At 38.4% G+C, this 19038-nt stretch overlaps 1 protein-coding gene across 3 annotated transcripts in view; it reads left to right on the plus strand.

Moving 5' to 3' along the window:
• gabra3 (gamma-aminobutyric acid type A receptor subunit alpha3) overlaps positions 1-19038 on the plus strand; it is a 103947-nt gene that overhangs the window by 71800 nt on the left and 13109 nt on the right. For all 3 annotated transcript variants that reach the window (XM_019364101.2, XM_019364102.2, XM_005471944.4), the window contains 5 exons: positions 4144-4364; positions 11635-11717; positions 12497-12640; positions 14842-14994; positions 17355-17560. In XM_019364101.2, the coding sequence (XP_019219646.1) occupies positions 4144-4364; positions 11635-11717; positions 12497-12640; positions 14842-14994; positions 17355-17560 (807 nt within the window). The remainder of the gene's footprint in view (positions 1-4143; positions 4365-11634; positions 11718-12496; positions 12641-14841; positions 14995-17354; positions 17561-19038) is intronic.

Genomic DNA, 19038 nt, shown 5'->3' on the forward strand with positions numbered 1-19038 from the left:
CCTGGTTTAGTCAATGCAAGCGCGAGAGAGGAGTAAAATGAGTCAAGGAGCCCATCCTGCCAGCTTCTACCTTTGCCAAGTGATGCTCCTACAGTCATCAAAAGTCCAAGTTTAAACCATAGCTCCAAACATTGCTCCTGTGAATTGGGAGCCTTGAGGATGGATTAAGAATGAGCGCTGTTTCACAGACCTGCCACTGAAGGGTGGGCAGCTGAAGGAAGTGGACAGCCCACCTCTGATTGGTCTCAAGCTGTTGACTTTATGTCAGCACTAGCTTTACAAGGTGACTCTTCATCTGTCAATTTTCAAAACTGCATATCCAACTAGGATTCCAGGGAAATAGATTCAGTCTCAGATGACAGTGAACAGATCAGAGTACACCCTGTACAGGTCAACAGTCCTTCCAGGTTTTATACACATGGCCACAATACATAACATTTAAAGGCACCTTTTTGTTTTAAGGTGAGCTTATACATCCTACAGGGAGTGCAGAATTATTAGGCAAGTTGTATTTTTGAGGAATAATTTTATTATTGAACAACAACCATGTTCTCAATGAACCCAAAAAACTAATTAATATCAAAGCTGAATGTTTTTGGAAGTAGTTTTTAGTTTTAGCTATTAGGGGGATATCTGTGTGTGCAGGTGACTATTACTGTGCATAATTATTAGGCAACTTAACAAAAAACAAATATATACCCATTTCAATTATTTATTTTTACCAGTGAAACCAATATAACATCTCCACATTCACAAATATACATTTCTGACATTCAAAAACAAAACAAAAACAAATCAGCGACCAATATAGCCACCTTTCTTTGCAAGGACACTCAAAAGCCTGCCATCCATGGATTCTGTCAGTGTTTTGATCTGTTCACCATCAACATTGCGTGCAGCAGCAACCACAGCCTCCCAGACACTGTTCAGAGAGGTGTACTGTTTTCCCTCCTTGTAAATCTTACATTTGATGATGGACCACAGGTTCTCAATGGGGTTCAGATCAGGTGAACAAGGAGGCCATGTCATTAGTTTTTCTTCTTTTATACCCTTTCTTGCCAGCCACGCTGTGGAGTACTTGGACGCGTGTGATGGAGCATTGTCCTGCATGAAAATCATGTTTTTCTTGAAGGATGCAGACTTCTTCCTGTACCACTGCTTGAAGAAGGTGTCTTCCAGAAACTGGCAGTAGGACTGGGAGTTGAGCTTGACTCCATCCTCAACCCGAAAAGGGTTCACAAGCTCATCTTTGATGATACCAGCCCAAACCAGTACTCCACCTCCACCTTGCTGGCGTCTGAGTCGGACTGGAGCTCTCTGCCCTTTACCAATCCAGCCACGGGCCCATCCATCTGGCCCATCAAGACTCACTCTCATTTCATCAGTCCATAAAACCTTAGAAAAATCAGTCTTGAGATATTTCTTGGCCCAGTCTTGACGTTTCAGCTTGTGTGTCTTGTTCAGTGGTGGTCGTCTTTCAGCCTTTCTTACCTTGGCCATGTCTCTGAGTATTGCACACCTTGTGCTTTTGGGCACTCCAGTGATGTTGCAGCTCTGAAATATGGCCAAACTGGTGGCAAGTGGCATCTTGGCAGCTGCACGCTTGACTTTTCTCAGTTCATGGGCAGTTATTTTGCGCCTTGGTTTTTCCACACGCTTCTTGCGACCCTGTTGACTATTTTGAATGAAACGCTTGATTGTTCGATGATCACGCTTCAGAAGCTTTGCAATTTTAAGACTGCTGCATCCCTCTGCAAGATATCTCACTATTTTTGACTTTTCTGAGCCTGTCAAGTCCTTCTTTTGACCCATTTTGCCAAAGGAAAGGAAGTTGCCTAATAATTATGCACACCTGATATAGGGTGTTGATGTCATTAGACCACACCCCTTCTCATTACAGAGATGCACATCACCTAATATGCTTAATTGGTAGTAGGCTTTCGAGCCTATACAGCTTGGAGTAAGACAACATGCATGAAGAGGATGATGTGGACAAAATACTCATTTGCCTAATAATTCTGCACTCCCTGTATTGAGCAATTTTCAACCCATAAAATGCAAGTCTTTACATGTTTGTTTTTTTTATCAGAACCCAATCAAATGATTTAGTTTACAGCTCAGCATGCTCCACAAATTTTCTTTGTGGAGCATGAAATCATAAAAGTTGCAAGATCCAGTTGCAACTTTTATGATTTCATTGTTTTTTTAACTGCAGCAAATATGTTTTTACAGTTATGGAATTTGTACTTATTTGTGGGCTGTCTGGGTAAGAAAGACAGAGCATCTGCACCATCCACTTTGAATCCATCCAAGGCACATCAATCCCCCCAAATATTCATCATTCTAATAAAGGCAAGATGCCAGCAATCTTGTAAAAATGGTCTGCGTATTGTGAAGACAGTCAGCATTAATGAATGCAGTTGCAATACTGGTGTCACGTGTTTAAAGGGGTTCTTTAAATTAGAGTTGTTTGCCATAGTTAATCTATTCATGATTCTGACTGCTGTAAAAAAAGATATTTGACAGCCACTGTTGGGTAGAGGCTCCGCTCTGTCTCCTCTGTCAAGGAGAAATCAATCACTCAGTCCCTGGAGGAACACCAGCTGGCATCTGAATGGTTTGTGCCATTTGGCCTTGTGGAGATTGACTATACTTTTCCTCACTTCTGTCTTTCAGTCTTCAAATTAATTCCCCATGTTTACAGGAGGTTCTGTCCAAAGGAAACAATCAAATGATGGCTTCACCCCAGCTGGGCCAAGCTCACTATTGTCAGTTTACATCACTGCATGTTTTACACTAATTGAGGCCTGATTTGGCATCTCATAAAGATGTGATTAACATGCATAACAAAAGGATAACCTTGGCGATGGGGATTTAAATGTTTTTCTGGGGTTCCTTTTTTTTGTATGCCAAGATAGAACAAACTTTCTTAGACTGTGCAGGAAAGTTTTTGTTAAAGATGCGCAGGACAGAACAATAAATCAGTGTCATGGCTGCCCTACTGTCCACATGTGTTTGGTCATTTGTCTTTTTTTTGACCTGGAGAGTCCTTTGATGACAGTACTGAGAACCTAATGCATGAAGGAATCAGTCTGACATAATTAATGGGAAAAAGAGTACATGAATTACTTTTTGAACTCGTTATTAGGTGTAAAAAGAGAACCAGAGACTGCAGTTAATTAATAAATGGGGCAAAGATGAAATAAAGTGATTGAGGATTGCGCACGTTAGTCACATTCTGGCTTTTATCAGTCTGTGAAGCTCTCTGTGGGCTTTATTTAGAGCACTGCTGTGAGGACAGATGCGATGTAATTATTGTATAGCATTGCAAGTTTGCAGGCCTTTAGGAGGTCAATCGCATCAATTAATGGACGTCCATCCTGTGCTGTTTAGAGGAGACCTGTTGCTGTGTTGAATGGAAGCTGCACACCCTCCCCACAGAGCATGAAGGATTCCTGTTGTTAAAACCAATGGGAAATGACTTAATCAAGGTGTCACTCAGGGGGAAGCCAGTTACAGTTCACAGTACCTGAGCTGTTTCAGCGAACGAGCAAAAAGCTCAAAAATGGCTAGCAACACGTGGACCGTGCCTTTGTTGCGCACTGTTGTGAGATTGCTTCCCCACATCTCACTCTGTTGAAGCTTCAGCTCTCTGTCTGCACAGTCGCTGTACACAGCTGGCAAGGAAAAGCAGTTGCTAGGACACCAAGACCCATTGAATGAATAATGTGAAATAAATTCATTTTGAACAGCTACTTCCCGCATTTGTTTTAGTTTGTTTGGTCTTTTGTGTGTTGGTGACGATGCAGAAATACTGTGTCGCACATTAATAAAACATGAAACAGATGTTCTACAAGCTTTCTCGCTGAGGCTCTAACACCTTAAGTGTGAGAGAAACACAACATTGTTAACGGAGCAGTTATCGTGTCACCAAAAAAAAGGAAACACATTTTGACTGGTTAAAGCAGGAAAAGCAAAAGTGGAAATAAAAGAACAAAAAAAGTGGCTCACCTTAACATCATGTAGCCTTTTTTTTGTATGCTTTCACAAATAAGAGCATTGTAAGGCTTGAATGAGAGCCATGTTCCCAGTTTTGTGAACTGTTACCTTGCTAACTATTTCTTCAAACTCTCTTCCCATCAGGAGTACACCATCGATGTCTTCTTTCGCCAGAGTTGGAGGGATGAGAGGCTGAAGTTTGATGGGCCCATGCAGGTTTTACCCCTCAACAACCTCCTGGCCAGTAAGATCTGGACTCCTGATACCTTTTTCCACAACGGAAAGAAATCTGTAGCCCACAACATGACAACTCCTAACAAACTGCTACGACTAGTCGACAACGGCACGCTTCTATACACAATGAGGTGAGCCCCTTTTGTAGTGATTCGGAGGTCAACACCATCACTTGAAAAAAAAATCTGCAGGTGCTGTTTAGTAGATATATTCACCATCTTAATTTGGCATGAGGACATCCTTATTTTGACATTCCTAAAAGAAAAAAGAAAGCATGATAAAAGATTTCACCCACTGGCACTCAGCACTTTTTACAGCCAGAAGTTCTCCATATGTATGAAAGGGTGACTCACTTCCTTATAAGCTTGTGCTAAGAAGCTTGGGATACAGTTGACTGTGACAGCATACCTCTCATAACATTAAGCCTTAAATACACTATTATCATTATTATTATTAGTAGTAGTAGTAGTAGTAGTAGTAGTAGTAGTAGTATACACTACCAGTAAAAAGTTTTAGAACACCCCAATTTTTCTCATTTTTGACTCTTCAAAGTAGCCACATTTGGCAGATATAACACTGCACTGTACTGTCACTGTACTGCAGAATTCTGTGGTAGCTGGTTTGGGTCAGGGTGCCTCTCACTCTGTACAAGTCACCGTCCCTGGATCCAGCAAAACAGCCCCAAACCATCACACCTCCTCCTCCATGTCTGACAGTTGATGTCACACACTGTGGAACCATCCTTTCGTCTGCTTGATGGCATACTGAAATACTGCGTGATGAAGCAAAGATTTAAAATTTTGAGTCATCAGTCCATAGTACCTTCTTCCAATCTTCAGTAGTCCAATGGTGGTGTTTCATGCACCAGGCAAGCCTCTTTGTCTTATTCTGATGTCTTAGCAGTGGCTTTCTTTCTGCAACTCGTCCAGTCAAACCTGCAGCTTGAAGTCTTCTCTTCACAGTTAAAACTGAGAGTTGCTTACTACAATTAAGATGTGCTTGAAGCTGTTGAACCTTATTTTTTTAATTTGAGCACTTGCCTTTGTACCATTTCAAGCTATGCATTGGATTTAAACAACTTGAATCACAATAAATAACTGAAAAAAAGGGGTGTTCTAAAACTTTTGACTAGTAGTTTATGTAGATGGGTTAGTTCAAACAAAATTGACCCACCATATGAAAAGGAAAACTATCCATAAAGATCAAAGTCATGTTCTGTACCAGTCTGTAAAAATGCTTCTTAATGTTGTTTTGTTGGACTAGCAAAACTCCAGCCTGTGGGAAATTTTTGCCAGACCTGTAATGGTTTTTCAAATTCATCATCCTGTATTTAGTCAAGTCAAGCAAAATTCTGTCGCCAATATTAAAACATTTTTAAAAACTTAGTTTTGATTTATAATAAATGGGTTTTTTAAAGATCATATAGAAGTTACTGTAAGTTACTGTATGCGTCACAATGTCCATGCAAAGTTTAATTCAGATTGGCCCAATGTTAAGGGTACATAGAGGCATATTTACATACATATGCTCTAATCATTATATACAGATATTTGAACATGGCAGTCTATTGACTCACTTTCCCAGCTTGCCTCAACCGGCTGTTAGAGGAACAGTAGTTGCTGACGATTCCAGGTTTGCTTAATTTCCAAGCCTAGGAGGTTGCTGTTGAGCTGTACAGAGAAATCTAACTACTGGAAACCCTGAAAAAGACTTAAAATGAGTAGTTAATTAACCAAGCGATTAAATGTATCAACAGCTGCAGCAATAATAGTCAATATTGAATCACTGAAAACATTTTTTAAGCTGAGAATTCTCATCCTTTATCAAATGAAATCTGAATATTTGTCATATTTTTTCAGTTATAACATGAACATTTGATAGAAAGAAAATTGGAAACTATAGTCCCAGGTTCCAAAGAAAAGTTAGAAGATTATGAGAGAACCTAGTTTAGCTTTTACAAGATGATGTGTGTATATCAGCAAATTCAATAGCTAAAGAGACATTTTATTTAAAAGCATGAATGCAAACACCGTGGTGGCACTAGGGTGAAAATCAACATCTTAGGAATAAAATTGTGCTTTTTACCTGTCTGTGAGTCAGATAACTGACTTGCAGCCAGTCTGGCCCATATATGTATCACACACAGACAGCCGAGTGAATAATACTCACTTGATCAAAGCAGTGTCATTGTGTGTATGTCATCCGTAAAGTACACTGTAAATAGCATCAGCAAGACAGTCATAGTCACTGAATACCATTATGTACTGAATAACAGCAAAAATAATTCTGTGATTGCTTTGGCTGGAAACACTGAACCTGTCGATCAGCATTCACCAGCTTTGCACCAGGGCCGTGAAAAGGCTGCAGAAATGTTTTTATGATGCTCGTGCACAAGGTCAGTATAGATTTTTAGGGGTGAAAATGAAATGGTGAAAAAATCATTTTGTGCTCCCACATGAGTAGATCTGATGCTGTGGCAGTTCTGCCAAGGCCAACAAAGATCCCTGAGCTCTGATGTAGTATTACAAGGACTAACATGTTTAAATAAGCAGGGGAATGTATTGTAAGATGATGAAAAAGTTGCATGATTAAGTATGATAATCCTTGGCATCCTTGATAATCCTTAGAGGCCCAAAAGCATTTTTGGAACCAGCTTAGCTGTATTATGGAGCTAAAATAAACTATTACTCAGTTTGAACACCAGCAAATAAAACTCATTCTATGGAATTCTGTATTTCCCATTGCAATGCTTTGGGGGGGGCATACTTTAATATTATTAACACTATTATACATTACATACTTTAACATTATTACATTATTTAATATTAACATTAAAACCATAGTTCCGCAGTGTGCTTTTTGTCCTCCGATCATCCCCAAATGATTGCAGCAGATGGTTTCCCCTCCTTCCTGTTAAAAGGGAGTTTTTCCTTCCCACTGTCGCCAAGTGCATGTTCAAATGTGGTCATTTGATCATTGGGGTTTTCTCTATATTATTAAAGGGTCTTAACTTAAGAATGTAAAGCACCCTGAGGTGACTGCTGTTGTGATTTGGTGCTATATAAATAAAATGGAAATGAACTGAATACTTTAAGTAAAAATAGTGTTATTACCTAAATCCAAATGTTGTGAACCATCTTTACTGCCTGAATAAAGAAAATAAACACTTAGTTCATGCAAATTTACAACTGCATCTCCCTCCATCATTGCAGAGTTGAGCCAAAAAAGTAAAAACACTAAGATCTGGAATTCTAATGTGTGAGCAGTCGGCGAGAGAGAACTTTTTTGCACTGCTAAAATGCATGTAGGTGATAATCTGCGCACTCAATGTACAGCATCAATAATGTCATTTCTTATATAAAATTCTGTCAAATATATTGATATCTTGCCAAGCCCTAATGAAAACCTGCAAAGTATTCTTTAGACCATCCCTACTTTTACTGACTCTATCATAAAACTCATATTATATCATAAACTTAATATGGAATGTATTTTTTGAAAGCACTGGCAAGAACTTTCTCAATTTTAGGGCTACCTTTCATCTATCTTAAGCTTTGGGTGATTAGTTGAAGGGGATCTGCATGAAAATATTGCTGTATTATTGGAGGTACTGGCAAACACTCCCAAGGAGAGACTGATACCTTAAATTTCCACATACTGCACAGGTATTAGGCTTTAGAATATAAATCTGTCTCACGGGAAGTTTAGTGCACAGTGCGTCACCACAGCGCCCTGCTTTGATTGGCATTCCTCACTAAACAACTGCTTAAATCCATTTAATCAGCACGTCTACAGGATCTGAACTGACAAATGCTATGAAGGCCTCGGCTCTGCAGGATTGCATCATTATTTTTGAGGGAGCTGGTATTGTCTGCCTGCGCTGCTGCGGTTATTTTTTGTGAAAGCATTTGTCACTCATTTACAGTTCACCTCATTTTAACTCAACCTCCTTGTTTCTTCTTCGGCATTTCTCCGTCACTGACTAATATTAATTTGTGAGAAGACTCAGGTGTACTTTTTAAAGCGAGAGAGGTTTATATTTGTCATTAAAAGCTGTTTCAAGAATTTGTTGTATGCGAATGTATCATTTACTAAGTGGACTTAACAGCTTAGAGACCACCAAAAACAAATACAACTGTACAGCCGTACTTGGGGATTTACAATTCCAGAAAGCACTTTCAACACAGCCAAAGTTGAGAAGTAATGCTTCACTTAACACACTGCTATGTGACTATAAAAGCAACACAATACAAAAGCAATGCTGCTAAGACACAACTTTTTGTCTTGTCTTTAAACATTTGGTATATTTAGTATATAAAAAAACTAAATAAATAGTTTTATAGGATCTATAGCTTGCTAGTAGCAGGACTGCTATGTCTCCCCCCTTTTATCCAGAGTGAAATACATTTTTACTTAAATGAAAGAATTGTATTTAACTAAAGAAAGACTTCAGTGATGGCAGTGGGTGTGATCCACATGAACAAATAAAGACAGGCATCAAACAAATAGAAAAACTGGTATCTGTGAAGGCAAGTGTTGTATTATTGTACACAGTGAATACACTGCAAAGCAGCTAAGCAGTATGAGAATTAAAAGTCTGAAGACGTGGTTCTCTGCTGGAAGAGGATGGACTGATCACTCTACCTTGAGGCAGCAGGTTGATCAGTGGATCAGTGCAGCTATACAGGTCTGTTGTGGTGAAAACAGCCACAAGGCATAGCTGTTGATTTTCTGGGCAGCAACTGTTCAGACCCTCCCTTATGGCCACAAGCAGTGACTAGTGAGCAAAACAAAAGTGCCGAGAATGAGCTTCTCCTGAAGGATGTCTGGGTTTGCTCTAAGAAAGGAGTTCAGGAGGGAGAAGATCCCGATGGAGTTCTGGGACACAATTGGGAAATTTTTACTCACTGGTGGTTTGGAAGCTTTCTGATATCCGAAACACACATACGCACACATACACAAGAAGCGGAGGAGGTGGTGGGGTTCTGCTTAGACTGCTGCCCCCACAGTCCTGGATTAGAAAATAGTTGGGTGGTACCCATCATGTCTCACATTGTTCAAAAGAGCACAGTGGTAGCATTCGCCTCATTAATTCTTTGCTTTGTCTTCCTTTATTATTGTTCTAGTCTGGCTGTTCTTGCATATGCCTGCAAATGTTTCAAGCCCTTCAAGAAATTAAGAATTTCTGTGGGGGCAGATCAAAACGAGGCTTTCCAAATGAGGCTTTCTACTTGAATTATACTAATATTTTAGTAACATGTTTCAACAGCTATTCAGTCGATTGTCATTCACGTTGCACATCAATATTTATTTCTTAATAACGATCACTTAACTTGCACCAATCATCGGATCCCATTTGAGATTGCCCAGCGTTTTGGTTTATGAACACTGCTGCCATTCCTGTCACCCGTCATCAGCAGTACTTTAATAAACTAATAGTACTGGAAGGAGTAATACTGTTAAATTAAATATGAGTAATCAGTCACTGTCAATCAGTTAAAATTATTGCAAAGCATTTGAAGCGTTTTTGTTTGATTTGATAAGTCTCAGGTTAGAAACAGAGCATTAGTGATGGGTGAAATAATACTTTTTTATAATATATATACATTTTATTTTTTTAGTCCAGTTGCACGTATAAGTGCGACCAATTCTTTCTGTATATATTTAATTATCATATGGTTTTACATACATGCTAAAACATTAGGCATGCCAGGTTTAATAAGGCTTTGAAAGTATAATAAGCTAGGTCTATTTAAATACATTAAAGTGGAATATATTATTTTAGAGAAAATGCCAGAACAAATTGTAAGGCAAGAGGAAGGATTAAGAGAGGAAAGGCAGAAATGTCGGTTCAGACAAAAACTCCATTCAGCGGCTTGAAGGCAGCAAAGAAACATTAAGCAAAATACATTTAACTTAATTTTTAGATGCAATCACACTGTAATGTTAGACAACCCTACCAATAAACTACTAGTACTAATTTTATTTTTGCAATTTTATTATTTTCATTATTTTTTTTTCTCTCTATCATATATTGGAACATGTGGTCCATTTCACCTGATTACAATCCTGAGTCTGAAATGTAAACACATCTAGAATATAAAAAATACAATTTACTAGGTTACTAAGGGTGGCTAAGGAGAAGTGGCTGACAGAAAAATGAACCTTTTTTTAGAGGTTTCAGTGTGTGTTCATTGGTGTTTATGGTTCTGTAAACATTGCCAAAGTTTATCAGACTTCACCTCCCCAAAAAACACCAGCATGTCCGCGTTGTGAGTACCATAAATTGCTGACACATGCTGTGTAAGGTACCTCTATGCCCAAGTGCTTCTTCACAAGGCTGATGATATAGTTGTAGCTCTGTATAAAGACAGCTTGCCTTTTTGTCTTTAATCAAGATTATTCTGTCTTCTTGTTGCCTTTGTTTCTGTCAGAGTATAAGTACAGCGCATGAATGTTGGTTTTAAGTGCCGTGTGATGCAAAGGATTCTCACATTTATGTTGTAAAGCGTTAGCTTGTGTAGATAGTGAGCCACTTATCAGTAATGAGGCAGCAACAGAGAGCACAGAAGCAAGTGATAGGCAAAAAAACAGGCTTGGCATTGTTGTAAATACAACACAATGAGCTAATTGGAAACAGAAAGTTTGTCTGTGGAGGCAGACCGCGATGTTACAAATTTTAAGGCTGTGGCTACAAATAAACTTGTGGGACTTTCTGCAACATTAAACAGTGTTTACAATAGTGAGACCAAATGAATCTACCCAGTAAAAACCCAGTTTTCAATGGATTTACAGGGTAAATATGGTATAATTGAGTTTAAATAACCCAGTTTTAGGGGTTTATTAGTGAGTTAGTGCACCGAAGGATGGCTTTTTATGAGTTGCTGTTTTGTTTGAACTCAGCAAATGTAGCCCCGATGTTGATTAAACATGTATGAGTGAGATAATATGCACAATTTCTCTGTTTAGTTGCAGAGTGCCTTTTGTGGCCTGGCCATTTGACCAAATGAAACAAATTCGGGTGCTCTCTGGAGATTTAGTCCATGTCTGCCTTCTAATTACCACTGAGAGGGTGTTGATGCAAAGGAGAGAGAGAACAAAATCTGTTCTCCTTCAGTTTTTATTCACACGTACACAAATCCCTGGTTTTGAAATAAACTCAGAGATTAAAGCATTATTTGGTCTACATTTGGATTTGTGGGAAAGCCAATTTTGATGCACGATAAAGCAATTTGCATAAGACCTTCCCAGCATGTCTCACATGTCTCTATGAAAATGCTCCAAATTATGTTTCTGCAGAAATATTTGACATCATTATGCATCATTATTTGTTTATAATGACCTGTTCAACCATCCTGCAGACTGAACAGTGATGCATTTTCTTTCCCTCTGCCCCCACAGGTTGACCATTCATGCCGAGTGCCCCATGCACCTGGAGGATTTCCCGATGGATGCACACGCCTGTCCTCTGAAGTTTGGAAGTTGTAAGTCAGTCCAGATGGTCAAAACAAAAGAGTTTTATATAAGATCAGACATCTGAAAGAGTGGGGATGGTTCTCTGCAGGTGTTAGGAACCTTTTCCTGACCTATAAAAAAAGAAGAAAAAAAACAAAGACTAAAACTACACTGCAGTATGATGTTTGGTAATATAACAAAAGCAGTCAAGAGACAATTTTATTAATAAAGATCTTCTCCCTCTTTGGGCTGCACCCTTTAGGCATCGCCGCAGCGACAGTTAATGTGCTAAAATTACTTTCAGTATGCTCATAGTGCGGGGCATGTAACCATCCATACACAAGCATAGGCTATTTACTGTTTCAGACAGCATTAGATGTAGTTTGATGTGTTAGCAGCAATGCTTATATGACTCAACATAAAATGATGCTGATAGGTACAGCATTCATTTTGGATACATTTACTTAAAAAAGTGGCACTGGAGGAAAAATCAGTGATCCCCTAACGCGTGAGGATTAAATCTCAGGGTGGTGAAAGGAATTTTTCATGAAAATTTATATCAGTATCGGCCGCAGGTCTATCAGCCCGATCAATATTGGATGGACGCTGCGTATTATCATGAATGACTTATTGGAATTTAGGAAAAATCTCTTTTAGATCCTGAAGTCAGCAGTTAACTTTTTGCCAAAGCAAATGCTGATAACCCCACAATGTGCAGAGGTAGGAGAAAAATAGAAAACATTGCACCCATATTTCGAGCTCTCACCTATGCTGTCTGTTTTTTGGGGGCTGTCTTCTTTTTGCTCAGATGCTTACACGAATAATGAGGTGATCTACCTGTGGACCCAGGGCGACGAGAGGTCTGTCGCTGTGGCAGAGGACGGCTCCAGGCTGAACCAATATGACCTACTAGGACATGTTATTGGCAAAGAAACCATCAGTTCCAGCACAGGTATGCTATTCTGGGTACAGACAGCAGCATACAATACACTGTAAAGTAAATCAGAGTTTGTCTGGAACAGGCAAAAAGTTGATTTTGAGTACTCAAAAGTGATCAAATTCTCACTTTTGAAAGATAAACTTCTTTAGTTTTCTGCATAAAATCTTTTCCACTGACATATAGTGGCTCTTGTGTAATTTTTCTTCCAAAATAATATACAGTCTGCAGTTTCTCAACAGTTTCTGTCATTTTAAATTCATCTTGCATTGTTTGGCTCCATCGAGAAAGTGATGACTGAAACTATTGAGCACATTTACCAAGATAATATGAAGATGTTTGCCAGAGGTGAAAGTTTTTTGGGGGGTTTTTTTCACTTTGCTTTGGGGTACAGCCAAGAGTCAACTATAATAACCATCGTCTAGCCCTTTCTTTTGATTACATATTCATTTGATCTTAAAATCTTATCTTCAAAACTGTTGCAGAATCCTTTTTATCTGTCACACAAAAATCAATTTTTTTGTTATTTCCCCATTAGAGGGCTTAAAACTTATGTTAGCAATTTAATATAAAGGGATGAAATAGCACAGTGAGGGCAGGGTACTCACATATGCTGAAAATATTTACAGCAGCAGCATCTCACCGGTAATAGATCATTTGATCATCATTAATTAAAAAAAAAAAAAAAAAAAAAAAGGTAATAGATCATTTGAGTTCAAACACCTTCAAGAATGTGCTGCATTTTTATTATATTTATCAGTCACTATCATGTACCGCTAACATCAATCAGCAGCTTTAGTTAATGGTGTAATAGGACTAGATAAAGTACCAAAGAGCTTGTAATGGCAGAGCTAAAAATAAAAAGTTGCTTCAGTGAGGCGTTTGGAAATCACTAAAAGAGTAAAACAGCTTACCAGCGAGCCACGCTGCTCTCAGTTTTGAGAGATTTAACCTTTGCATCCAAGCTGTTTGCTTGTGAAACTTTCAAGAGGTGAGCCACAGAGTCACTGATATCTGTCAGACTTCAGTTGTCTTTGGAGACTAAAGCACCAAGAAACCACTTTGTTAGATGGCACTCCTGTTTTCCAAGAAATAAAAGTGTGTGTGTGTATGTGTGTGTCTCCTTTAAATAACTGCACCTGTTTAAATCTACAGAGGATGCGTTCCTTGAGAGTATCTTTATTGTTTGTGCTGTTTGGTGGGTTGAATGTAAGTCAGGAGAATTGCAGCGATGGAATAAGACCAACAGAAGTCTGACAAGTACCAAAGATTCAAGACAGAGTCAGTGCGATTTCTTTCATAAACCGCTTCAGCTTATGGCTGTTGGAAAAGCTCATTTCCTTAGACTTTAAACCTAATGGACTACAGTGATCTAGGGGGATGGGAGGATTTGAGCCCGTTCAGCTCTGGTCCGATTCTCCTCAGAAAAAAACAAAACAAAAAAACACCTCAGGGATAGAAATCTGTTTTTCCTCCTATCTTCGTAACACAGATTGCAAACATGGCACTGAGAGCTGGCAGTTGGAAGATGTGAGTTTATCCATTTGCTAGTATAATTGACATATTTATATGAACAGCAAAAAACATCCCAAGGAACATGTAAATGTGCTCTTAAAAGAATGTGACACTTTGTAAATGTGTCTTATTAATGACATCAATGTGATGTCATCTGCCAGTCGGTTTGTTTACAGTCTTTATTATTTAGTTATTATTATGCTTTTTTGTCTTTTACAGTTAAAAACTCTTGCTGTAAGTAAAAGAAGGACATAGCTTCTCATCTGAGCCAATGCGAGTTACTTAAACTTGCATTCTTACTATCAGCCAGCAGGTGGCGACTCCTGTTGTTCCAAAATCAAATCATATTGTATAGAAACCTTTGAGAATGCAGTCCTTCGGCTCATTAGGATCTAGCATTCTCAGCTTGAGGCATTAAGGCCAAACTAGCCAATGGGTGATGACACAGTGGCTATGTCCATCTTTTATATACAGTCTGTAGCTTAAAGTTTGGAAGTGTGCGTCAGCATCTTTGGAATATTTTAAGCATCTAAGCATTTTCTGTCTCAATACTGCTCACATGCATGTTAATGTTCAAACATTAATGCATCAGTTTTCAAATATTTTGCCTTGTGTTGCTGTGAGCGAGGAACAAGTATATTAATAATCATGACCCTGTCTGTGTCTCTCCATCTTTTTCTGTTTGTCTCTTTTCCCCTCAGGCGAATATGTAGTGATGACAACATATTTCCATTTGAAAAGGAAAATTGGCTATTTTGTGATTCAAACCTACCTTCCGTGCATCATGACTGTCATACTGTCTCAGGTCTCCTTCTGGCTAAACAGAGAATCGGTTCCGGCGCGCACAGTATTCGGTGAGTGCTATCTCGTGTTTTAAATCCAGCTCAAATAAATGCATTCAATGATTCATTGAAGAAGCTAGTTAATCGGGGGGCTATTAAATGATGAGGTAACAGAAAGGCGCAGTCAAATGACTCAGCAAACAAGTAAACGGTTTGAAAAAGTTTCAGCATGAACAGTTCTCTTTTTTTAGCTTTAGTTAGTTTAGTACATTCAGGTGCACACGAGCATTGAGAGTAATTTATTTTATCAGTACTGACTTTATTCTGCTGCAGACACTAACATCCTTACTACTTATTCTTAGAAAACTGTTCACTGTTAATACAGAGAACATAAAACAAGATTTAAAGCATTTACATGTCATATTTTGCCTTTATTATTCATAACAATAGCTCTTTAATATAGAGACATTTTCCCAGTTGCCATCGCGACAATTGACTGTGTTTTCTCCCTTGAAGCCATGAATAATAATAGATTCAATTTGTCCATCCAACTCAATTCATGCTAAGAACATTGTGTCAGATGAGATCAACTCAAAGATACTCAAAGAAGGAATGTAATTTTCCTTCTCCTACAGTTGTTGTTATTGCGCTGCATAATCAATATGAGTAGTCTTATGTAATTCTAAACACGGTTAGCGTTTTTGCATTTAGACAAGTACATGCAGAAGCATACGTTGCGCAAAAGATATTAAAGATGCATGCAAGGCAAAGCGCTGCTGAGAAGATAAAAACTGTTCCAGCTCCCTTTGTGCAGTCTGAATAACCACATCTCCTTCACTTCTGCACAAATACACCCACTATTATATTTTTCTTATACAGTCGTCTGAGAATCATTTCAGCCCCATAAGAGGTTGAATTTTTAGGGGACAATTTCCTTCACATTATGAGAGTAATTGTAATCAGTGCTGTTTTCTCAGTGGACACATTTTCAAGCTGTGATGGTTTTAGTTTTCTCGCCATCATGCTTGCAGTACCTTCATTTATGAGAGCATGTGACTGTCATTACCTGCGTAATCTAATTTATCATTGTTTTTGCATCCTCGGTCACCTTCTAAGTTATATTTTCTAGTTAAGATACTTTTTGATTTATACCTGCATTTTATATAAGAGCATTATTCACTGTTACCGCAAGCACCAGATGTCCTCATCCCATCTGACACCAGTTAATTGCTGTTCTAATAAGGACTGCTTTCTGTACAGATGAATATTCTAATTTTATGTAAATGGTGGAACAAAGTCAAGATTAGAAATGCGTTACCTGCAAATCAATCAGCCCATGAATAGCCATCTATCACTCTTTTGTTGCAGCCTTTTTAAGCCTCCTTTGTATCCGTCTTTTATCAGATGAGAAAGGTTGGAACAGATAAAGCGATGTGCTTCGATGGGCGAACATTGTCCGAGCCGCCTTTCATTTCCACTTGCCGTGACTGTAAAGGCCATGTTGTGAAATGATCTGCGAAATTTAGAAAGTTTTTAAGACGTAATTTTCGCCTTAATTAATTTGAGCAGATGTAGATCTGCTGCTCATTTTTCAAAAGTGGTGCCATTTAGCGATTTCATTTCAGGTAACCTTTGCACGCAACCCTGCAGGTTAGACGGGTTGTACTTAATGTATGCAGGTCCATAGCATGTCTGTCTGTTTGTTTGTGTATAAGCTAAGGGAAACTTTCAACATTGTCATTCGTTCTACTGTAGATAAGCCTAGTAAGAAAATACATTCATCAGACTGGTTTAAACAGAAGAACACATCCTGAAAAATCCTCCGTAGTGGGTCATTACACTGAGATTCTACATTCTCATTGTTTGAACTCGCAAGACTGACCCAGTGTACTTTGAATGTTTATGCACCACTGAGTTATGTCATCTGTATGAGGCTAGACTTTTTGATTTCATACAGTAGATTATGTAAAGCTCTGCAATGCAGGGAACTACACCATCATTTTTAGTTTATAACTTACACCTAATACCAAACCCAGGAAAGTGAATCTATATTAGGTTTAAAGAGACAGTACACATTAACATTTCTTTTTCTAGCCATAGTCCAGACTATTGTTATGTTGCAGTGCAGCTTCATTTTCTCTTAAATCTCTAAAGAGATGTTGGTCAGTATAAAGTGAGAGTTTAGTGCCACGATAGCAAAACCCAAACAAACCATGACTGAGTTCTAAGTAACTTTCCTTTAAAGGGACAGTTCACTACCACATCGTTATTTATCCAATTGGACTGTTTTGAAGAGATTTTCCCAGCAACTGAAGACATTGGTAGCAAATTTCCTTCTTTTGAATGCACAGGAACCACATGGCATTTGCTTGCCGCAAATGTTTAATTTCAGAAATAATGAAATATTTGATGATCTTTTATTCTCTCCTCAGGTGTCACCACTGTCCTAACCATGACTACCTTGAGCATCAGTGCTAGAAACTCCCTTCCTAAAGTGGCCTATGCCACCGCCATGGACTGGTTCATGGCTGTGTGCTATGCCTTTGTCTTCTCTGCCTTGATTGAGTTTGCCACAGTCAACTACTTCACCAAGCGCAGCTGGGCATGGGATGGGAAAAAAGAGGGCATGGAAATAAGGGTGAGTGATTCTCATTTGCAACAGTTTCATGTAACCCAAAAAAAAATTATGGATGTGTCACGCCTGCTCTTTCGATTCATCGCAGCACACCAACATTAACTATCACCAATATGTAAGGACAAAAACAGAATGCAAGGCAGCTAGTTCAGGAAAAAGTCTCACGCAACTTTTCTTTGCTTATTAAATCCAAAAAAAAAGAAGTTACTAAAAATGTCACCTGATTCTGGAGGAGTGATGAGGGGAAATTGCAGTTTGGAAACACATAGAAAGTATCCTTAATGCAACCTGCAGTACTTTGTAAAGACTGTAAAGAGACCTTTTATTTATTCATTACCAGCCAAATGGAAGAGAGACAGTGGGGCGGAACAGTGAGAGCAAAACAGAGGTAAACTCCCAGAGACGCTGGCCCTGATTTATGATGGCAGCATATGTTCAACTCTCATCCTAAAATCAGTGCAGCCTCATTCTCCTCAGAAAAGATGGTGCATTTACATCTATATAGTACATGGTTAAAAATGAATCACGTGATGATGAAGGTAAATCACATCTTATACATTATCAATAGCCAAACAAAAAAAAATAAAAATAAAAAGATGTCCGTGCCTGAGCCTATTTAATGGTTTATATTGAGGGAACAACCAGATATGTATCCAAAGAAGTTGTGGTTCAAAAATTTAAAGAAACACCTAAATCAAGCCACGTTTCTCATGACAGCTTCAGCCTTTAAATGCAATATGATCTGTATGATTACCTTACTGGAAAGACGTCATTCTGTCTGTAATCACGACAGCTCGAAAAGTTTTCAATGAATTCTGATAAAACCTTTTTTTAGTGTAGAGTACGAGCCATTAAAAAGTATCTTAGATCCACCACAGTCTTCATGGTCACCCTCATGATTTATTGGTCGAAGAGTGACAAAAAGCCTTATGACTTAAAACGTATGGCAAGTGCTGTGTGTACTGTCATCATATAGAAAGATTTAAAGTATCATGTCACATTTGACCTCTGACCTCTTCTTTAACTCAATAGAATGATTTGAAGGTCAAAGTGATAATAACTGATTGATAATAATTGAAATAATAATAATAATAATGATAAGGCCAATAAGGCCAGACCTTCATAAAATGTCCTTTATGTGCTGGAAATTCCACAGCCTTTGTTTGTATTGGAAGATTTAGGAAATGCTGCCAGTATATGGGAGTTCTAAATATTACACTATAGTTTGCATCTAAATGTCATGTCACATTTGACCTCTGACCTCACTTTTACATCTGGCTTTCTTTGAAGTTATATGTTGTATGTTTAAAGAAAGTATTGTCAAGATCTGCTTAGTTAGTTAAAAATATATACAGTAGTATAATTATATCCAATTATTTACAAATCCATACCTATTATCTATTACCTACTCCCACACAAAATACTCTGCTGTTCCCTTTAAAAGTTAATCCTGCCCAGGGTGAGCTGGCTCACCTCATGAA

The sequence above is a fragment of the Oreochromis niloticus genome, linkage group LG10, assembly GCF_001858045.2.
Source record: "Oreochromis niloticus isolate F11D_XX linkage group LG10, O_niloticus_UMD_NMBU, whole genome shotgun sequence".
Classification (NCBI taxonomy): Eukaryota; Metazoa; Chordata; class Actinopteri; order Cichliformes; family Cichlidae; genus Oreochromis; species Oreochromis niloticus.